General features: G+C 44.4%; 1 protein-coding gene across 1 annotated transcript in view; it reads right to left on the bottom strand.

Annotated features, from left to right (window-relative positions):
* The window catches only part of PCDH9 (protocadherin 9), a 944,671-nt gene extending 921,288 nt beyond the window's left edge, over positions 1 to 23,383 (bottom strand). The window contains exons 1-2 of the mRNA XM_032226404.1: positions 22,653 to 23,383; positions 18,031 to 21,199 (exon numbers count right to left, since the gene is read on the bottom strand). Coding sequence (XP_032082295.1) covers positions 18,031 to 21,066 — 3,036 coding nt within the window. The 5' untranslated portion in view covers positions 21,067 to 21,199; positions 22,653 to 23,383. The remainder of the gene's footprint in view (positions 1 to 18,030; positions 21,200 to 22,652) is intronic.
* Positions 23,384 to 23,732: the final 349 nt, after the last annotated feature.

The following is a 23,732-nucleotide window of genomic DNA, read 5'->3' as shown; positions in this document are numbered from 1 at the left end:
TCTGCATGCCAGCTCTGGCATACGTGCCATAGGTTCACCATCACGGGTCTAGGATATTAGTAGCTCTCCGCAACTAGCAATAGGAAGTCCCATGGCTTGGCATGAGGAGCTTCCTGGCTCAAAGGTAGCATTTTCTCTGCAGTGTCCTTCCGGACTCAGTTCCGTCTCCAGCTATGAATGAGTACAAGTCTATTCCATGCTAGCTCTGTACAAGAATCTGAACCACTAATGGTCAAAGTGAATTGGTGGTCGAGAAGAGTCAATGGAATTCAAGAAGGGTCATGCTTAGATATCTTGTGAATGGAAAGGAACTTCAAACTGATGACAAGCTTGACCCTTCCCTTGGGCTCAATTTCATCACCTCCTACAATACGGTGGATCTATCATGAAGTCTTGTTTGTATCAGAAGACATCTATAAAATCCTTCTAGAATTAGATCACTTAGTGAACACACATCAAATTTGACCATCGGGGACCTTAGTAACGAGTATAGATGTATAAATCTGAAACCTATGGAAAAGGGAAATAGCGTCTTGTAGGGTTTTGAGGTTTTTATTTTAAAGTGTGGTGGTTTTGAATGTTCCCTTGAGCTAATTAATGGCATTAATGGAAGAAACAGTAAGGTTGAGGGAGAGAGGAACTTCACCCAACTCTAGTTCTGAGGTGTGACAAGAATCCTAAATAGAAATGACTATGCTATTAAGACTCACTAAGATTGTTCACTAGTGCAGCTTTAATAAACAATCAAGTCAGTGGTGGGATTAATTTTTTTTAACTATCAGTTCTGTGGGCGTGTCTTGGTGGGCATGGCTTGGTGGGCGTGGCAGGGGAAGGATACTGTATAATCTCCATTCCCTCCCCACTCCAGGGGAAGGTTACTTCAAAATCCCCATGCAGTTCCGTCTCCAGCTATGAGCACCAGAGGCCCAATAGAGAGTTTTTGCAAGTCAGAATGTTGAATCGGAATTGCAAAACTGAACCTGTTACATTGTCCATTAGCTTAGCTACCAAAAATACTAGGCCTCCCCTGGGTTAGCAAATGAACATAGCAATATGTAGAGGCACACATTTTTACATTGCTACAAGTCAATTGAGCTTCACAAATCGAGAACAACCTTAAGTTTGTCTGCCTGGATAGGTGCCTGCAGTTTTCTTGGCAACATTTTTTTTCTTTTCTAGAAGGGATTTGATATTCTTTCCTTCCGAGGGCTTGAAGGAAGACCCACCCACACTCCTAGAAGAATGAAATATTTTGAGAAATATTAAAAAGGCAGAATATTATATTTCCCTAAAGGGGAAATGTGTTTTAAAGGCAGAAAGCAGCTCCCTGAAGAAAGCAGATATTTGATGCCCATCACAAAAGACTGGACCAACCTATCTACAACACAAAGAACCTCCAGCTTCAGGGTGATGGGATTAAGACATGGCGCTCCAGGACATAATAGGATTAACCTACCTAGGAGCAGAGCTCACCACATGGCACAATCTCCTAAGGACATTGCATTATCCCCACCAAACTTCAACCAAACTTATCTCAGGCAAACATGACCCCACATGGCCCCATGGGAGTCTGACAACAGGCAATAGAATACTTGTTCTTGCACAGAAGCAGGAAGGTCAAGTTCAAAGCCCAAGAGAAGATATAAAAACCCCTCACTCTCAACCTCGTGTGGTCAGCTTCCCAGAACCACTCATGTGTTTCTCCTTCATCAATAAACCATCTTTCCAATCAGCCTCCACGCTTCCAGTGTCTTTCTCCCCACTTGGAAGTGAACCAGATGGATATTTCTACCAACACAACTTATGGTTGTTTGAAGAACTGAAGAGTCTACATCCTTCTGGACATTTTTGATCCAGTCCTAACTTTCCCCATCGCTGAACCTGCTGCCTAACAGCATGGGATTATCCAATATTTTGGAAGACCACAAGATTTCAGCCTCTCCTACAACTGAGCTGATGCTCTGCATCTCAAAAATTCAACCACCAACATTATGCGATGCTTCCTAGAGATGCTATTGTGACTGAGACATATAAATAACTTACCCTTTTCTTTTCCACTCTACTCTGCTTTGGAAAACACTCCTAAAGTGTAACGATCTGTGATTTCAGAAGTCCTGTTTTGACATAGTTGACAGATTGGGCTTTAGGTTTGCTGACAATCAATCTTCAATCCTGAAGCTCAGCAAGTCATCACGCTTGTTACGGGTTGCTAGCGGATTGGGTCCTTTGCCAGCATTACACAATAAGTTGGGCTGGCTCGCAGGCTTTTCATAAAGATAACCAGTCTATGAAATTTGATTGGCTCCTACTAAAAAAACATTGGAGCAAGCTCTGTTCAATTTGATTTTGTTGGCTGTGCTTCCCCAAGCAGATGTACGTGTGATCTCCTCATATCTATAAAACATCAACAGTCCTTGCAATATAAAATAATAGCCAGCTTTATCATCTGCTCTACGGGCTGATCTTGAGCTAAATCAAACAAGACCCGGCTACAACTTGGAAGGAACGCTGTTAGGAAGATCCAGTTCTATCACACTAAACTAAGAAATCCACTCCCCCCCCCACCCCCGCAAAAAAAAAGTCACACTGAAAGAAGGCCATAACAAACAACTTCTGTATTAATGCCCAGAAAATGCCATGGAGATGGAGTTCACAGCTTCTTACTCTGACCGTTAGCATTGCTGCCAACATCTTTAGATCTTTCCTGCTGTTTGATAGACAAAGTTTTACCCTTCTGTGTGGGAATCCCTATTCCAATCAATCGAATTAGGCAAATCCAGCTGGTTTCACCTAAAATTAAAAGAGGCACATGTAGAATTGGCAGTTATGTTATGCTAATAAAGCGTGCGCGGGGGCATGCACACACACACACACACACACACACAGACCACAATGGGCATCCTTTCCAGCCTGAAAGACTCTGAAAATTAATGATTGACCTTGTGTTCCGACTCTGTTATTCTATTCTATTCTATTCTATTCTTAATTCAGCAATTTTAGCTTCCATGCATCCTGAAAAGTAAGAGGGGAGGGGGAAATGGAGTGACTGTAGCAAAGTATGCTCTTTCGCCCCGCTTAACCTTCCTGTGAACAACTCTTGATAAACTTCTCAAGAAATTCAATATGATCCTCTCGAAAAGACAACAGAAATATCATCCTTCAATATTTTGACGCTGCTCTTGGGCAAAAGTCTCCGGAAAGTTCCCACAGGAACAATATTTTGCCTTGATGCCCTGCTGTGAGTTTTCTGGCTTGCAGAAATAGCCTGCTCCAAACAAAGCTTCCAATTACATGGGAAAAATCCGACGTGGGAACCGTTTTGCTCACAAAGTTGTGTGATCTTAACCCTAATCCTAATCTCTGTTAAATGTTCATAAAAAAATCCACTGCCTTGTAATTTTTTGTTTATTGCTCAACTCTATCCCAAAAAAATAAATAAAACAGGGAAAGGAAGACCAAAAGTTGTTAACTAATCCTTTCCATCTTCCCTCCATCATTCCCCTCTAAAAATAAATAAATAAATAAATAAAAATAAAAGATGGAAAGTTGGAGGGGGGCGAAAGAAAGGGTGTATGGAGGATCGAAGAGGTACATTGGGTTTCTATTTTTGGGGGTATTGTTGACAAGAGGAATGGCTGTGTTTATTGTTTAATGTTATATGGCCCCGGTTATGCACAGTATATATGTGACTGTACGAAATGAAAATGGAAAATAAAAACACATTTACAACGAGAAAAAAAAGTTGTTAACTAATCCTAAAACACAACGTAGATTCCAGTGGTGGGATTCAGCCAGTTCGCACCTATTTGGCAGAACCGGTTGTTAACTTTCTAAGCAGTTTGGAGAATTGATTGTTGGAAGAAATCTTATTTTGTTCCCCCCCCCCCCACTTTACAGGGCTAATCTTGTAAGGAAGGTAAGAAGGAAACATTCTGGCGTTGTTTCTAGCCTAATCTTTAATGCTTACAGAAATTGCCTCTCCGGTTAGCCCTTATTGCATTTTAATAGCTAAGGTGAAGCGCCCATCGACCTGAGTGACATTGAGTTGGCCACACCCACTCAGTCACATGACCACCAAGCCCTGCCTACCCAGCTGGTCATTAGGGCAGAGAACCGGTTGTTAAATTATTTGAATCCCACCACTGATAGATTCCTATACTGTATTTCCAGTGACTGACAGTGCTCATTCTTTTGTGGCATACAAATAGGAAAAGGGTTTGCAGGGGGAAATGGGGAGGCAGGAAGGAATGTTCTTTTCCAACTGGCACGTCTGGCAGATTTAACAGCTTTTTGAAACCAAGCCTGATGAAATCTAAAATGGGAAAAAAAAGAAGGGGAGGGGAAGGCCTATCCCCACAGGACACAAGCAATGACTTTATTATGGGTCAGAAATGTCCTCCTCTAGGAAGGAAGGAAGGAAGGAAGGAAGGAAGGAAGGAAGGAAGGAAGGAAGGAAGGAAGGAAGGAAGGACAGAAGAAAGAGAAGAAAGGGGGGTAGGAAGGAGGCAGGGAAGGAGGAAGGGAAGCAAGGAGGGAAGGAAGGAGGGAAGGAAGGAGAGAAGGAGAGAAGAAAGGAGGGAAGGAAGGAGAGAAGGAGAGAAGGAGAGAAGAAAGGAGGGAAGGAAGGAGGGAATGTGGGAGAGAAGGAAGGGGGGAAGGAAGGAGGAAAGGAAGGGGGAAAGGAAGGAGATAAGGAGAGAAGGAGGGAAGGGGGAAGGAGGGAGGGAAGGAAGGAGGGAAGGAAGGAGAGTAGGAGAGAAGAAACGAAGGAAGGAAAGAGGGAGGGAGGGAAGAAGAAGTAGGACCGTTATAAGATAAGATGGATCTATGGGATTGTAAGAAAGCAATCTTCAAGTATATTGTCAACTGTAGGGAAAAAATTGTTATAAATACATATTATTAATAACAGTTATGAGATCATATAATTGTGAATGTATATATGAAATTGATAAAATAAAAAATAAAAATTTTAAAAAAGAGAAATGTCCTCCTCTAAGAAATGCAGATCGGGGTGGTTTTATTTATTTCCCTTTTTTAAAAAAATATTGCGGTCGATTTTCTTTTTTGGAAAAAAAACACACACACAGAACAATCGAACAAAGCCATCTCTTTATTCGATTGTACTGTATGGTATTTTACTTTAATTTTTATTTGATTGGTGTGCTCCTTGCAGCCATGGATGTGCAAGGCGAGGCCAGGGAAGCCAGCAATGAGTTGCTGTGTCCTCACAACCAAAAAGCAATTTTAAAAACTATGATATGATTGTTCTCACTGTTAGAAAATTTAATCCTTTTTTCTAGGTTGAATCTCTCCTTGATCAGTTTCCATCCATTATTCCTTGTCTGGCCTTTGGTTGCCTTGGAAAATAGCTTGATCCCCTCCTTTCTGTGGCAGCCCTTCAAATATTGGAAGATGCTGTCATGTCTCCCCTGGTCCTTCTCTTCACTAGACTAGCCATACAGAGTATTAGCAACCGTTCATCGTATGTTTTAGCCTCCAGTCCCCTAATCATCTTGGTTGCTCTTCTCTGCATTTTTTCTAGAGTCCCAACATCTTTCGTGGTGACCAAAACTGGATGAAGTATTCTAGGTGTGGCCTTACTAACGCTTTCTAGAGGGGTATTAATACCTCCCTTGATCTTGATTGTATCCCTCTGGAAATGCAATTTAGCAATAGGAATAGCAGTTAGACTTATATACTGCTTCATAGGGCTTTCAGCCCTCTCTAAGTGGTTTACAGAGTCAGCATATTGCCCCCAACAATCCGGGTCCTCATTGTACCTACCTCGGAAGGCTGGAAGGCTGAGTCAACCCTGAGCCGGTGAGACTTGAACAGCCGAACTGCAGAACTGCAGTCAGCTGAAGTAGCCTGCAGTGCTGCATTTAACCACTGCACCTAACAGTGACTAACAGTTTGAGACTATTCACTATTCTGGTTGCTTGCGACTAACAGATCCCTTCGCGTTGTGATCATTGGGGAAGAAAGACAAAATATGTCTGTTATGCGAATGGTGAAACTCTACGAGTTGGTCAATTCCTTATCCAGCAAAAGGCTGCCATTCTTACTGCCGCATATGGTAAAATGGCTCTGTAAGCTATCGATGATACATTTAACAATGCAGCCAGGCATATAAAAAGAGAGATCAACCAGGCGTCTCCTTTTGTGACAGTTCCAACAGTACCCAGAGCCTTCAAAAAATATGTTTTAAAGAAAACATTACAATTCATGCAGCACATGCTCCCATTTTTCTGTATCTCAGCTAATTGACATCTCAAAACTATAACATACAGAAAAAAGAGCTTGCAACCAGTCAGGGATTCTGTTAACCACCTCGGTTTTTATTATACTTTGTTTAAGGTCTGAATTCTTTTTTAAGCATTTATTAATCAAAGTGCATAGATCTGGGCATGGGAGAAAAATAACTAATAGTAGTGGAAGAGAAACTGAGGAAACTAATCAAGGAGAGAAACAACTTAGAACTAAGGAGAAATTTCCTGACAGTTAGAACAATTAATCAATGGAACAACTTGCCTCCAGAAGTTGTGAATTCTCCAACACTGGAATTTTTTATGATGATGTTGGATAACCATTTGTCTAAAGTTGTGTAGGGTTTCCCACCTAAGCAGGACTAGAAGACGTCCAAGAAGGGGTTGGATTCAGCCAGTTCGCACCTATTCAGGAGAACCAGTTGTTAACTTTCTAAGTAGTTTAGAGAACAGGTTGTTGGAAGAAATCTCCTTTTGTTTTTTCCCCACTTTACAGGGCTAATCCTGTAAGGAAGGCAGGAAGGAAACATTCTGGTGTTGTTTCCAGCCTAATCTCTATTGCCCTGCTTACAGTCTCTCCAATTAAGCCTTATTACATTGTAACAGCTAAGGTGAAGCGCCCATCGACGTGAATGACATTGAGTTGGCCATGCCCACCCTGTCTCATGACCACCAAGCCACAGCCACCCAGCTGGTCATTAGGGCAGAGAACTAGTTGTTAAATTATTTGAATCCCACCACTGCCTCCCAGGTCCCTTCCAACTTTTTTATTCTGTTCCTATTCTATTCCATTCCATTCCATTCCATTCTAAAAGTAAGCAATTCATCCAAGGAAAAGGAAGCAATTCTAAGAGAAAGAAGAAAAAGAGCAAGGAATATATTTGAAAGATGGATTAGCGAATGAACAAGAAAGAAAAAGTAGAGAAGAAGAATTATAGCAGAGATCAGTGTTCTGCTAAACTCAGTGGGATGTAGTTCTAAGAGGACTTTAGTATTTTTTAGTATTTTATTAATATTTATAGGACTGGATGTTACATTTAAATTTACAGGCAAAGAAATAAATTTGTCGGTGAATTTAAATTGAAAACGAAAATAGTTTGTCATGAAAGCGACTGCCTGTGAAGGGTCCTGGATTGGGGCCGAAAGGCGAAAGAGGAAGCAGTATGCTCCGTCCCATATTTGACTAGACCAAGTTGCCCCGATTGTCAGGTCTCACCGGAAAAACACAGAGGACTGAATGGTAATTTATTGATTTATTCAATTTATGGGGCCACCCATCTTAAGTGACTCTGGGCGGTGAGAATCATTCCACTGATTTTGACGCTTAGATCATCTGTTGCCGATTTATTGGCGGGTACCTGGAAATAGGATGAGTTGGAACTATAGATGGGACCCAGAATGAGTATAATCAATTACAAGTGGTGTGTTGGTGTAATTTCCTTATAAGGATCAGTTCCTTTTCTGGAGGAGGCTGAAAGTTTTGTAACATTGCTAATTAATTCATTTTTGAGAGGTTACTCATTAATTTTTTTTTTAAAAGAGCCAAATCGCTAAAAAAATATATTTACAATCAGTAATATTGAAGCAGAAGATGGAAACTGTGGCTTTTCAAAGCAATAGCAATAGCAGTTAGACTTATAAACCGCTTCATAGGGCTTTCAGCCCTCTCTAAGCGGTTTACAGAGTCAGCATATTGCCCCCAACAACAATCTGGGTCCTCATTTTACCCACCTCGGAAGGATGGAAGGCTGAGTCAACCCTGAGCCGTTGAGATTTGAGCAGCCGAACTGCTGAACTGCAGTCAGCTGAAGTAGCCTGCAGTGCTGCATTTAACCACTGCGCAACCTCGGTTAGATGGGGGAAGACAGAACGAACAGCGCAGCTTCTGGTGATTTAAATACAAATCAACAACTTTCAAGTTTCCAAAACGGGCACATTGTTCATGCGAATCCATGAAACCGGACGATCAGGTTGGGATATTTCAATTGCTAGGAAGGCTGCAAATCTTAATGACCGTCCGAGCTAAACCAAGTCATCAGCTTAAGAAAGGCATGTGAACAAGGCATTGTGTATTTTTCAGGATGCAAGGCACTTGGCACCCAATCTCCTGGCCTGATGCATCACATGCTGGAAATGTTTGTTCTCAAATTCAACACAAATTCACCACGACAGGATTTCATTAGTTGAGGTTACTGGTGTCCCTAAATCTTCATACCACTCAATCCCATGTTTGTTTTCTCAGAAATTGATCCCATTGTATTTTAACAGGCCCAATCTATAGCCATAAAGAATCCAATGACAAGTGATTTGGAAGCAAGTCTTCCCGAGTCCAGAAGACTTATTTTTAATCAAAACGGCAAAGGATTGTGCGCTGTCGGTTAAAATAACCGGAGCTATGGGTATGCCTCGACTTACAAACAATTGCTTGGTGACAATTTGAAGTTACAATGTCTTTGAAAAAAATGATTTATGACTATTTAAAACCATTGCAGCATCTGCACTGTCACATAATCAGATTTGTGTTCTGACCCAGTTCCCCAAACATGACAAACCCTCTGTAGTTGAAGCAATGATTCCTTAATTAGGAGCGCCAGCACCCCCAGCAGAAAAGTTTCTCTTTTACCACAGGCTATCAAGTCCATCCAGCAGGGAGATGAGCAGTTGTCTGCCACATCTATTCATCTCTGCCCCCTGACTTTTATCCCCAGAGCTAGGCTGAGACTTCACTAGCAGTGGTCGCTTTTCCTTCCCAAGGATCGGCCCCTGGATTTCCACTGCTCTCCTCTCCTCTGCCTTCTATGCATCCACGCACCAGGCACTGGACCCAGCTGTTCCCCCTCTTCCTTATCAGCCACTTCCAGACCTTGGGACTGTTAACTCTCTATCTGAAGGCTGATGGATGGCCCATGATCTGCCTCTGTCTCTTACTGCCAGCTCCATTCCCTCTTCCCCCTCAGAGTTCTCAGGTTGCCTTGATGCTGACCATGACTCCCACACCACCACCACCACCACCTCCTCCTCCTCCTCCTCCTCCTCCTCCTCCTCCTCCTCTTCCTCCTCCTCTGATTCATCTCCTGGAGGGGCTGGTGGCCAAAAGGCCACAGCCCTTTGGATATTTGGCAACTTATTCCTATTTATGATGGTTGCAGGGTCCCAGGGTCATCTTTTGCAACCTTCTGACAAATCATATCCACTTGACAATCACTTAACAACCCAAATCTGGTTTGTCTATTACTTTGGAGTGCAGAATTCTGTACAACGATCCATGTTAGCTGATGGATCAAATGTGCTGAAGTAAGTGGCAAGAGCTGCTTTGTTTCACATTTCATCCATGGCAAAAAAATAATAATTTCCTACATTCTTCCTATTTTGATGGACGAAGTATTATATTTTTCAGAGTATAAGACACACCTTCGCCCCCCCCAAAAGTGGGTGGAAATGTTGGTGCGTCTTATACACCGAATACAGCCAATTTTGGCCTCCCGAAGCCCCACACCCACAGCCCATTTTTGTGAAAAACAGGGGTGTTTTTGCCTTCTCCCAGTCCACAGTAGTACTCTGCAGGTTTCAGATGGGCTGGGGGGGGGGGCAAAAATGCCCCTGTTTTTGTGAAAAATGGGTGGAAAATGGAATGGGGGTGTTTTTTCCTTCTCCCAGCCCTGTTGAAGCCTGCAGAGTGCTCCTGGGGGCCAAGGAGGACAAAACAGGTTTTTTTTTCTTACTTACCTCTTCGAAATCATGGTGCGTCTTATAGTCAGAAAATACAGTATTTGTGTATTGCTCTTTTGGAGTTTCTTTTCCCAAACTGTCTCAAAAAAGGAAGAGAGCAATGTTTGGTTTTGGGAAAGACAACCGGAATACAGAAGACATGGAACGTCAAAATTCATAATCCATGGATTATATAGGAATTACTGCCAATTATTCCCAGATGGAAGAAACTTAAGTCCATCTCGGCGTATTTAATATATTGGCATTAATTAAGCAGTACCATTTCAGTAAATGATGCTTTGAAGGGTTTTGCATTTAAAAAGAAAAACAAGTCCCTGATCTCGAGAAGCTCACAATATGGATATCATTCAAAACAACCAGATAAAATTCTTGTTTGTTTTCTTTAAATCACCAAACGGCACAGATCCATTCCATGCAGTCCTTTTTTGAAATTATTTTTTCAGCCCCCCCCCCCCAGCTTAATTTCAGGTGGCTTGGAATGATGTGCTTAAAAAGTTGCCAGATGTAAATGGGTCACTGTTTTCATATCTTAAACATCTGTTGTTTATACCCAAGAAAGCACGCCGGGCACGTGGGGAAGGAAATTAATTCCCCAATTGCTGTCAAGTGAGTTAGGAAACAGCAATAAACAGCTTACTGTAGAGCTGCTAGCTGTAATAAAATGCTTGTCAATAAAACATAGCTGATACAGGTTTTGAAGGGTCAAAAAAAATGAAATCTAAAACCTGAAATGGTAACCAGTAGAGATCTGATTCCTGAATCCCAGAAACCCATTTCTGCTGAGCTCAGGAATCTTATTTTCCTTGTGTCCCAGAACAGAAACAGAAAACAGAATAACAGAGTTGGAAGGGACCTTGGAGGTCTTCTAGTCCAACCCCCTGCTTAGGCAGGAAACTCTACACCACTTCAGACAAATGGTTATCTAATCTCTTCTTTAAAACCTCCAGTGTTGGAGTATTCACAACTTCTGGAGGCAAGTTGATTAATTGTTCGCACTGTCAGGAAATTTCTCCTTAGTTCTAAGTTGCTTCTCTCCTTGATTAGTTTCCACCAATTGCTTCTTGTCCTGCCCTCAGGTGCTTTGGAGAATAGCTTGACTCCCTTTTCTTTGTGGCAACCCCTGAGATATTGGAAGACTCTGGAACGAGCTCCCCATTGAAATCTGGACCCTTACTACCCTCCCAGCCTTCCGTAAAGCTACTAAGTCCTGGCTGTTCCAGCAGGCTGGGAGCTGTTGAAGTATCCAGCCCCACTTCATCTGTGAATGTTGTCGTATTTTAAATTGTTGTATTGTCTTGTATTGTCTTATTTATCCCCTTTCCCTGTTTTATTGTAAGCCGCCCGGAGTCCTTTGGGAGTGGGCGGCATACAAAACCAATAAATGAAATGAAATGAAAGAAATGAAATGAAATGAAGACTGCTATCATATCTCCCCTGGTCCTTCTTTTCATCAAACTAGACATACCCAGTTCCTGCAGCCATTCTTTATATTTTTAGCCTCCAGTCCCCTAATCCTCCTTGTTGCTCTTCTCTGCACTCTTTCTGGAGTTTCCACATCTTTATTTTTATATCATGGCAACCAACACTGGATGCCATATTCCAAGTATGACCAGAAGTGATACAGTGTATGTATGTATCACCTGTGTGATACAGTTTAAGAAGGTTTCATGCATCTGGGTAGGAAAACAGAGCTTCACGAGTGATGTACACATTCTTGTTATACACCCATTCTTGCAAGGATGCATGCAAATGCACAAGCCAGTGATGTGCAGTCAGGGGAGGCAGGGGAAGTAGAGCCTCACCACTGTCATCATGAAAAAAAAAAGAAAAAGAAAGAAGGAAACTTATTTTGCAAAGGAGAAAAACAAATGCTGTCGCTTTAAATCGGAACTGAGCATGTCTGGCTGTGGAATTCTGGGAGTTGTGGTCCACAAGTCTAAAAAAATTTGAAACCCACCACTGTGTCAGTGCCTCACCAGCCATAAACCTCACCACACGTCACTGGCACAAGCACACCACCAAGTCTTATTTATGAAAGTAATGAGGAGCAGAAAAGCATCTCGGGAGCTTTAACTGACTGGGGATTCTGTGTACATAAAAGGAAGAGAGAAAGCTTTATTTTTAGCTTTAGTGTTGCTTGAGAATTGTATTATTGCTTAAGGTTATATTCGGATTTCTATTAGAGACCCCTATTTTCCCAGGCTTTTTCACTTTCACATATACCAGAACATCTTTTCAGCTGAGGGTTTTCCACGCTCGGCCTCCTTCCCAAGATGAATATCTTGAGACAGTTGAACAAAAGCTCCCCATATACTTTTTATTTCTTATATAAGGTAGCCAAAAATGCCCTGCATTTTCACTGTCTTTCCACGGGCCTATTGCTAAGGATCGGTGCATCTATCTGTATCTATCATTTTATGTTCTCTGGGAAAGATCCTTGCTCAACTCTGATCTTCCCCAACGGGCAAAAAAAAAAACCCAAATCAAAAGATTTCAACAAATGGCAAACTTCACTGTCCCTGTTTAGCTTCTTACACCACAGCTTCCCATAACTGTTCCTGCAGCCAAGAAAACTACGATTATGGGAGGTTTAACAGCTTTGGTAGTGTCCTTTTTATCAGCTGTTATCATAAATGCAAACAAATAAATCACGGACAACAAGCCACTCGAGAGAAAGGTTGCTTCTTCTTAGTGCAGTTAAACCACAACACTGCTTTCCTGCTGCAATTTTATGAAAACACTCAAGGGAACCGACCATTTATATATCTCTGTGTTATTATTATTATTATTTAAAAGACTCCCCGGGCTGGATTTTTAACAGCAGATGAACTGCACTGAATGATTCCGTTGGTCCATAAAAGTAATCAGAAATGAATTAATACACTTGGTAAGAATTACAGCTCTTTGCTGGAAAATATTGACTCAAAACTGAAGGAAGTCATTGCATCGCCAGAAGTTTCAGCTGAAGAGGTCAAATTTTGAGGACATAACTTTGGTCGCAACCTGATTTGATCGTGACCTGAACCTAACCAAAATTAATGCAGCAGCCACATGTGGGACGCTGTTGTTTGTAAACAAACAACAGGAAATTTGGCACTTACAAAAAAAAAAAACAACAACACCTGATTTGGTCCTGGTCAGAAGCATTCGTGGCCAGAAGTTCTACTGTAAATGGAAATCCTTCAAGACTGCAAGATGAGAGAAGGCTGTGCCGATGTTACTCTTTATTCTCAAGGATTGACCACACCGGTGAGAAAAAAAACTGAAGACAAACTCAAACCATTTTTGCATTTTTGTGGGATCTGATCATGGTTAGCTCGTGCACACACACGAAACCCAGCAGGCCCTTGTTCTAAAAATGGCTCATCTTTATTTGCTATCTTGCAAGATTTTAGAAAGCTGTTTTTCTCCTTTTCCTTTTTTTTCCCTGTGAGTCAGATCTAATCCCAGCCTAGCATTCCCTCCCCCCCCCCACCTCCCTGTTTCTTTCTTTTTTTTCTTTCTTGGCAACAGCAATCAAACCATAAAAGGTATTTCGTGCTGTTCGGAGAAGCTGAGCAATGCTTCTAGTCCACTTTAATGTTTTCCTTACAGACTGTCTCTCAAGGGAAAGATGCTGTCCTACATGCTGGCAAGTAGAAATAGCTTAATGTTCAACCAGATTCAATATAGGGTACTTTTTTTTCCTGGCAATCGTCCATTCCCCCATCAGAATAGTGCAGCGTCTGATACCCAATGGCCATGTCTGAACCTATAACAAAACCAATTCTTTTTCTATGAGTCTCAACAACTCCATGTTCCTCCTTCTCTCTTTTCTGGTGGAGTCTCAAGGCAATGGAGCATTTCACAGCTTCGCCTTCAACAAATCACCATTTGTTATTTTATCTGAGAGTGGAGGGAGTACAATTTGAACACAGTTGGCTCCAACGAGCCAGCTTCTTAATGCGATTGTCAATCCAGACTGGCTTATGTATGCCAATTAAAAACTACCCACGTTTCCTAATTCAGACAAAAACCTCCATAGGAGTCCATTCCCCTCCTTGCAGTCACGTTGGAAAACAAAGAGGGACGCTGTCCAGAATATTAAGCTAGGTTGCCCCCGGTTTGTCTGAACCGAGCCATTCTTTCTTGTAAAAATAAAATAAAATAAGGAGTCTGGTAGGATTGTGCTATCTAAGAAAATCACGCTGTCCTTCACTTCCTATTTTACTCAAAGCATCTGCCTTCTCGCGCCTGCCAAAAGAATCACTTGCAATTTCCATTTTGGCATGTGCCATGGAATTGACACAGCTACCCAATCTTCAACATTTAGAAATGTTTTCAGGATTAGCGTTTAGGCTACCTTATTTCAGGCACTCCAATACAACTTTCTTTATTATTATTATTATTATTATTATTAATAATAATAATAATAATTCCACCAATATCTGTATGACATTCTTTTGTATGTCCTTCCTTTGCTAGCCTATCTGAATCTGCAGAATCCGAGATATTATTCCGGTGACTATTATATACTCATAAAGAACACACATAGTGCAATATTACATGATTTATTTTAAGCTCTAGCAAATATTAGGATAAGTCAATTATTGCCTCCCAATCCCTTCAGCCCATGTTGTCTTAGATTCTTGATCTTTGGTTAAGTGTCTTTTTAACATCAAAAACAATCTGGCGAATGACCAATAAAGACACAAGAGTAAAGAAGAAGAATCTGAGTTGTTTGCTTAAAAGAGTGTGAGGTGTGTGTGTGTGTTTTTAAAGAGTTTTCAACAGTACCATACTTCCCACGGCATATGAAAAAGGCTTAAAGGAGCCAAATAAAATTGTCTGATAAACTATGCAGAGTTTTCATTTTTAAAACAATGTTATGAAATGTAACCTACTGATTCCCTGGTAGCTCAGTTATTAAAAGAAGCAAGTTACCTAAAGATTTGATGTGATATTAACACACAGTGCATAGTAAGTAGTGTGGGCTTCACCTTAGTTCCCACTCATTCAGGTGTCCGATTTAGCAAAGGAATGACCGAAACAGCATAATTCTCCCCACCAATTCCCATGTATCCATCACCATCCTCCAAATTATCAGTACCCCTTATCTATTTTGATTTATTGGGCTGGGAGTATTCCACTGCAGAAGCCCCATTGCTCTAAATAAGTACAATGCCAAATCACTTCCTTAAGGAAAAGAAAATAGAATGTGCTATTACTCTATTTTCTGACTCTATCCTCAAGTCAGTTTTCTCACCAGATTTTTTTTATTTTAAAGTCACTATTTTTACACCTTGGTGCTAAACACATTTACTTGCAAATAGGTTCTGTTGATGTCAACAGAATATAGTTCCAGGAACGAGTGTTTATTTAATCGCAAATGTCTTTAACATGTGCGGGACTAAAAAGCATAACAATGAATCAGTTTCTTCTCCCACACAGTCTGACATCAGTGGTGTCAGCAAGACATATCATCCATGCAAACCTGAAAACTTCAGATGTCTCTTTTTTTCAAACCAAGCCTTGAAACAGGGAAGCAAAATTCACTCTTGGCAGCTCATGAGCAACTGAACAGATTCGACTTTCTGAATGTTGCAAATTCACCTAACCCTAACTGGAGATGTCTTCCCCATTGCTTAGTACAAGAATGGTTGTTTTGCTTCAACTGGAGAGAGAGAAAAAAATATACAGGCTTCTTATGGGTCCCCCTTTATTTGGAACCAGGAAAATGCAACAATTCTGTACTGTTTATTACAAAGCTTGCTATCCAGTTGAGAAATGGGAGGAGAGACAGTTCTTGGTGGAACTCGAACATATCAAAACACTTCTAAAAAAAATAATCCAGCTATGCTATACAAATTCTAGAATTGCCTCTTGAAAAGCAGGAGTTCAGAAGTTATCCACAAAAACCTTGTTTCTCAAGATCTGGCCCTATTGAGTGCTGATACATACATGCTCTTCCAGGGAATTTCTTACGGAGTTGTGATGTTAATCCCTTACGCCTTCTTGGAGAGAAAAAAAAAGACATTAAAACCCAACCCTGTAAAAAGACCAGACAACAAACTGGGGCCTGGTATCTGATAAACAACATAGAAGGAATCAGAGGGAGGAATAATGCTCTGTTCTCAGGGTGGCTAGTTATGCAGATGTTGCCAGGTGCACTTCCTCGCCATTTCAGCCCTGTGTTAAAGTCGGCAGAATTACCCAATGTATGCTGTTACTTTGATAACACTGTTATCAAGCCCATCGTAGGAGAAGGATTGAATTTCATCTCCAATCCCTATTAACAAGGCCACCCAGTCTACTTCCACAACATCATCTCTGCAGGGGTCAAAACATATGGCACCTTGTTTTAGAATTCTGGTCCAAAATTCTAGAAGTGTTTTGGGAAATGCTAGCATGCAAATTTTGGGAATGGCTCAAGCTAGAAAATGGCCACTTTCCATCCCAGGGGAGGCACCAAAGCCTCTTCTAATGGGCCTTGCCTTACTCCATGGACCCATCAGCCACAGCAAATCTGCACCACCACTTAAGAAAACATGAGTTGGGCAGCTAAACCTTTGAACAAGTGATGCAATGCAATTTAAGCACTCAAGGCCTCCAGAAAGCATGCCAGCTTAACTCCCGGTCCCTTCAGCGTCACTGTTATTAAATAAAGGATTTCTTTGGGTTTCTGTACCAGCCTGAACCATCCCTCCCCCTCCCCCCCAACCCAAAAAAATCCTGAACTGCTGCACGATTGGCAGCCAGCCAAATCAGCCAACACAGTCCCGTAGCGCCATCTAGAGGTGCATTCCCGCATTCTAATTTTGTGGCGAAAGACAAGCAACCAATGAAATGAATTAAGACAGCACTGCATTTAAATCTTTATTAGCCAGGAATGATTTGACCTAGATCATCATTGCAAGAAGAAGAATCCCCCCAACAACCCCTAATACTGGATTTTGGATGAAATATGAAGTTCCTTGACCTAATTTTTATTTTTATTGTTTAAATGGCAAGCTTCATAGCTTTAAAATGACTCATGAAAACTCCCTTATGGGCTAATAGGAGAATGTATTTGCAATGGAGTGAATTCTTCCCCACCTGCATAATAATTCATGGTGACTTTTTATTTTTATTTTTCCTCAATTATAAACAAATGCATTCCTCTTGAATGTGTACTTTGGCTATTTCAAGCAGGTAGATGAACAAAAAAATGAAAGCACACGCAAATAAAATGCCACTTTCTTCTTCTTCTTCCTGAACAGACACACAGCTGTACTGCTATACCACTGAAACCATTGCCATTCCGAACAGAGGAACAGGTTCTCGCAGCTTAATTGTCTCCTACCCAACAAACACAGTTGCAACACAACCTTTGAGCCTCGGGGAAAGACCAAATTTCAGGCTCCTGAAAACGGCAACGTAACAAATAGTTCCAGATCAGCGGGGAAATAAACGGGGAGGGAGGAGACTGTCAAACCAGCCTCCTGTGAAAATACAACTTTTCTTCCATTGGAAATTAAGATATTTAACCCTGAAACATTTTGGTCCATCTAATATATATTATATATAATATATATATATATATATATATATTATATATATATAGATATATATATATATTATATATATTTCCCCGCCTGGTCGAATCTGGCAGAATAAGCCCCAATTCTTAATCTTCAGTAATGCCCTACCCTGATTATGTTTTTGACCAAAAACAAACCCCATGACACCATCGCTTCTAAGCACTAGTCCTTGTACTTGTGTGCATCTCTGTTGGTGAATGGGTGTGAGTGAGTGCGTGCGTGCCACTTGTCCTAAAAGCAAAGCCAAAAAAAAAAAAGAAAAAGAAAATTGGTACCGTATCGCTTTGGGAAATCACGTTTTTCATTTATACCAATGCATAGTCCTGGGAGATGAGACACCCTTTCTCTCTCTCTCTCCTTAGTAAAAAGCTAAGCTAAAGTTATCCCGACGGCCAAGAATTCCTCCTGGCACTTTAATACTGGTTGAGTGGGCACTTGTATGCAGTACTTATAGACCAGTAAAAGTGCTCGTTTACCTGTCTGGTGTGTAAGGGGCCTTTAGTCTTGAAGCCTCCTTGCGAACTGCACTCTGAGGCACTGAAGTGGTCTGAACTAGTGGAAGAGCGCTTGGAGAGGGTGTCACACCCTCCAACAAAGGTGTTGTCCAAGGGCAGCTCCTGAATCACGTGGTGCTTTTTCACCGAGATGGGCGTGTCCGGCTTCAGGTGGAAAGCAGACGAAGGAGAGGCAGATTTGTAATGCTTAGCGAGATCAGGGCTGTTAGGCTTAAAGGTGGTGGGTGGTGCAGTGCCCCAGTCAAACCGTCCTATACTCTGCTCCTCCAGCTCAGCTGGAAGGCTAATGGTCCCGTTGATAGGTTCGTGAACAGCATCCTCGGGCTTCGACTCCTCGATGGTCACAAAATTCAACAGGGAGCTCTTAGGGGATTTCCTTTTCTTCCGCTTCTTCTTCTTGTTCTGCTTGTTCTCCTGGTTGGGGGACATCCACTCGGCCCCTTGCTTGCTCCTCTGGGCCGCTTTGAACCTGGAGGCGTGGCGACAACGGACCAGCACGGTGACAAAAATGACCACGATGACCACCATGGCCCCTGCCACGATGGCGATCATGATGGTAAGGTAGTCCTCGTTTTGGTAGGGCTGGCTGCTGTCCCCAATATTCCTATCCAAAGGAGTCTCCATAGTCCTGCGGATCAGGTCATAAATATAAGAGGCATTTCCCGCAGTGTCATTGACGTACAGAAACACAAGGACAAGAGTGTGCAAGGATTTAGGGTAGCCCAGATCGCTAATGTTGACTACCAACCTATGCAAGCCTACATCGGTCGGGATGGGCTTCTCTTCCAGGGTGATGTTCCCAGTCACGGGATCAATACGGAACAAGCCTTTATTGTTTCCGCTGACTATTGTGTATTTCAACTCGGCATTCATTCCCGTGTCAATGTCAACAGCAAACACTTCCGCTACCACCGATCCCGGGATAGCGGAGAGAGGTACCAGCTTAAAAGATGTGTTGGAAGGGGGATAGATGACCACGGGGCTGTTGTCATTCACATCCATCACGTTGATGGTGACCTTAGCAGTAGAAGAGCAAGGTGGCTGCCCTCCATCGATAGCCTTGACATCAAAGGTGTAGGAACTTTGCTGCTCGCGGTCAAAAGACACGTTAGACTTTATAACTCCAGAGAAAGGATCCAGAACAAAATTCTCATTGTCGTTCAAGATGGAGAGCGTCACAGCTTTATTCTCACCCGCATCTGCGTCCGTCACTGTGATCACTCCTACAGTACTATACTTTGGTAAGTTCTCTGACACAAAAAACTGAAAATGGTTATGCGTGAATTTTGGACTGTTGTCATTCTCGTCGAGCACAGTAACGATCACAGCTGCTTGACTCTGCAAGGGAGGAGTGCCGTTGTCTCTGGCCGTGACTGTAAAAATGAACCTCTCCTGTTCTTCTCGGTCAAACACCCGGGAAGCTGTCAAGACCCCCGTCTTACGGTCCAGATCGAAAAAGGAAGCATTGGGGCCAAGCTGATACACAATGTCTGCGTTCTTACCACTGTCCTCATCAGTGGCGCTAATAGTAGTTAGGTAGAGACCCCGCCGGTTGTTTTCAGAAACGGACAGCTCAATAACGGGCTGGCTAAAGATGGGAGGGTTGTCATTTTCATCCTCCAATTTGACTCTGACCAGGGCTGTCTGGTTCAAACTGGGCTTGCCTGAGTCAGAGGCCACTATTTTAAAGCTGAATTCTTTGGTGCCCTCATAGTCCAGCAAGGAAGAGGTCTCTAACAAGTACTGGTTGTCATAAACGGCCTTCAAGTGAAACGGCACCTCTCTTTCAATGAAACAGATGACTTTGCCATTCACGTCCGTGTCCTTGTCTGAGACGGTGATCAGCGCAATCTTGGTATTGATAGGATCTTTCTCAGATAAGTACACGGTGCCGTTGATGGGGCTGATGATGTACCTGAGGTCTATATTAGGAGGGTTATCATTAACATCAGTCACATTGATGGTAACAGTGGCCCGGGCGGGAGTTGAGCTACCGTCACTGGCCAGGACTGTCACCTTGTGGATGGCAGTCTCTTCTCGATCTAAAGCCCTCTGGACCGTGATCAGCCCAGTGGTGTTGTTTAAAGCAAAGAGTCGTTTCGTTGCTGGAGCAACCTGGGCCCCAAAAATATATCTGATTTCTGCATTGCTGCCCACATCTGCATCAGTGGCATGGAGCTGGAGGACAGAGGTCCCTACTGGGGCATTCTCAGGTATGTGGACTTCCACCTGGCTCTCTTTAAAAACTGGCCTGTTGTCATTGACATCACTTACTGTGACCTGGAGGATGGCTGTGCTGGATTTCTGGGGTGTTCCTCCATCCTCCACCTTGATTTTCATCACATAGGTGTCTTTCTGCTCCCGGTCCAGGTTTTGCTGCACAATCAACTGAGGCCACTTCTCCCCTTCCGGCGTTTCCACAATATCCAACCCAAAGACGCTTTGCCCATTCAAAAGTTCGTAATGCTGGACGCCGTTGAAACCCGTGTCGGGATCTGTGGCGGAAGGGATGGGGAAGCGGCTGTTGATCAGCGTGTTTTCAGGGATGGAGATGTTGATGACCGGGGAGGGGAACATGGGGGCATTGTCATTGGTGTCCTTCACAATGATTTTGATCTTGATCAGCCTGAAGAAATCATTGGGCAAGATCACCACCTCCAGTTCGAAGAAGCACTCGTTCTCTTCCGCGTAAGCAGCCCCAGCGCAGAGTCTCTCCCGGTCGATGCGGTTGGAGGTGGTGAAGATCTCCCCCGTGGTGCTGGAGACTTTCACCAAAGGGGCATCTCCCGCTTTGGAGACCAGCCGGTAGACCAGGCTAGAGCTGGTCCCCGTGGCAGCATTGATGTGAGAAATGTTCAGATCCTTTGGTATGTTCCCAATGGGCACGTTTTCAGGCAGTTCCTCCCGGATGGTGTAAATAAGTTCTTGAGCGACAGCCGAATCCAGTCGCAAGCAGGCAATCAGAGCAGCCAACAGGTAAAAATCTCTCAGGTCCATGATAATCTGTTTATAGATCCTTCTTCAGGGTTTTAAGGTTCCAAGATGTCCAGAAAGGAAGGCTGGCTTCTTTGCCAAAAGGAAAACCGTGGCCGGCTGCATCACATCCAAAGCTCTGACTTCCCGACAGTCCCTGCCGACAAACACAAGGACAACAACGTTTTGTAAAGAAGGGTTGATTTTAAAAACGGTATCAGACACACACACACACACACACACACAGACACAACAGAGGAACACTGCCACCTGCTTCCATGTCTTGCTTTCTTGCTTGTGTATGTATGTGTGCGTGCGTGAGAGTAATTCCCGCTTCATGAATGCACCAATATACCGCCACTAGCGCTGAGTGCACACTGAGAATGAAATTAACTAGTTACAAGATTGAGTCGAGGGGTAGTGGGGGGGGGGAGAGACGCAGATGCAATTCACACTGACACACAGACTCTCTCTCTCTCTCTCTCTCTCTCTCTCTCACACACACACACACACACACACCACACACAGAGACAGAAAGGCAGGCACACTTGCTCCAATCAGCCCACAGACCCCCAAGTAGAATTTGCTCCGCTATTTCACCTCCCCTCCCCCTTTCGATTGGAGGCAAGTTAAAAAATAAAAAGGAAGGGAGGGGGGAAGGAGCCGGAGCTTTTTGGAAGCATGTTTCATGGCCCCCACCTTCCCACCCACCCCTAAACCCCAATTAAATTACCTAGCCTGGTTGTGTTGCCTTTGATAGTCTGATGCAAGGAGATGGACTCAGCTGCAGAAGGAGCTTTCCAGACAGAGCAGGGTCTGCAGCCTTTAAAGCCTTTAAAGGCTGTTTGCTGGCGACTTCCTAATCTTTTTTTTTTTTTTAATCTAAAGGAGGGAAGCCAAAGGACTTCTCCTGCCTCCCCCCCCTCCTCACCTCAGGCAAGCCAAACCTCACCTTCTCCAGATGTGGCAGCCTAATAGTTGGGGGGGAGAGCGAAAAAGGGGGCTGAGCTTTCTCCATCCTCAAATCTCCCCCCATCCCCATGCAACTTCCAAATAAGCAGAGAAGATGGGGCTAGGAAGGGGGTCTGGGAAGCTACTGGGCAGCAGCCCAACAGCTGTTTACCAAGACAGAGGCAGAAACGGGGAGGGGGAGAGGGCTCTCCTGGCGTTGGGTGGCAGAGCCCCTCGGATGCCCTTCCGCTGGGCATCTTAGCCAAGCCGCTGCTGCCAGGCATATAAATACCGCAGCTCTGGAAAGGCTGCTGGGTCAGACCCCCGGAGCTGAGGGAGCGACTGACGGGCAGAGCTGGGGGGCGCCCCTATAGATTGGGGGAGCGGACGAAAGTGGGGAGAAGCGGAAGAGTTTGACCAGAGCTCGCATCTGCATTAAAAAGCACAGCGGCAATGCCGTCTCCTAACCTTACCTTGACGCAGGCAAAATAAAATAAAATAAAAAATACAGGGGAAGGGGATATTGGCACCTTCTCTTCATCTCCTCACCCTCACCAGACAAGAGGGGGGAAATTCATCCCTCTCTCCCTCTCCCTGCGATCCTGGCTCTCATTTGCACCCTCCAGCCCCGTTCCCAGAGCTTGCAACTTTGCACTTACGTTTGCCGCTGCTCTTCCAACTGCTGGAAGCCAAGCGGGGAGCCGGGCAGCCGTCGTCGTTCTCCTCCTCCTTCTCCTCTTCCTTCTCCTTCTTCGTTGGCTTCTTCCCCAGCCCTCCGGCAGCGCATTCGGGGAAGCCCCGAGTCGGCGAAGCGAGAGAAATCAGCGAGCGGCGCCGGGAAAGGCCGGCGAGGCTTCCCGGAGCCCGAGGATGGAGCCCGGCGGTGGCAAATCCGTAAGTCCCGCGAAGAAAATCCCCGCTCCGTCCGGCTTAGGCGTCGTCATCCTCCTTTTTTCCCTTCCTTCCTTCTTCTCTTTCCTTCCTTCCTTCTCGCCTGCCTGGCTGGAGAGAGAGAGATGCTCCGAGTGGGGCTTGGTCCTGGGGTTGGTTTTTTTAGGGGGGGGTCCTCTGGCGGTCGGGTCGGTTCAAGCCCCTCGAGGCAGCCAGCCCGCCCGCCGGCCAGCCCGGGGCTCTTTGCCTCTCAGCTCCGGGGCTCGCCACCACCGTCCGCGGCGGTTCTCCATGCCGCGCTCATCGGCGGGAGCTCCCACAGCCTTCTCCGGAGACCCAACTTCGCCCAGGAGGGTCCAGAGGTTCAGAGCCCCCCCAAGCCGCCTTCGCTGCCCTCTCTTGCCGCCTCGTCCCTCGCCGGCCCCGGAGGAAGCCCGTCCAAGGTGCCTCCCGGTCGTTGGCTCGCTCGGTGGCTCCGCGCTCCCGGCTCGTCTCTCTCTTCGCCTGCTTCTCTCCGAACTGGCTTTCTTGATATAACTCTCGCTAAGCCCAGAGGGGGGGCGTGAACGGGGAGATGCCACGCCCCCGCCTGGCCGCGGGTTGGACGGACGGGCGAGGGGGCGGGCCGCGGGGGGGGAGGGACGGGGGGGGGCTGCTCAACCGGCCCGCCCGATAGGACGAAAGGCGCGTCGGTCAGGGCCTGGAGGCGGCCGAGCGGCGAGCGCTTTGCTCGCCGCGGTGCTGAATGGCTAAAGGAGGCGGCTGCTGCGGTAGCGACGGAGGAGGAGGAAAGGGGGGGGGGAGAGGGAGAAGGGGGAGAGATGGAAGAGGAGGAGGAAAAAGGGGGA

The sequence above is a fragment of the Thamnophis elegans genome, chromosome 11, assembly GCF_009769535.1.
Source record: "Thamnophis elegans isolate rThaEle1 chromosome 11, rThaEle1.pri, whole genome shotgun sequence".
Lineage (NCBI taxonomy): Eukaryota > Metazoa > Chordata > Lepidosauria > Squamata > Colubridae > Thamnophis > Thamnophis elegans.
The sequence above is the reverse complement of the archived record's forward strand: the minus strand, read 5'-3'. Positions and strand labels throughout refer to the sequence as shown.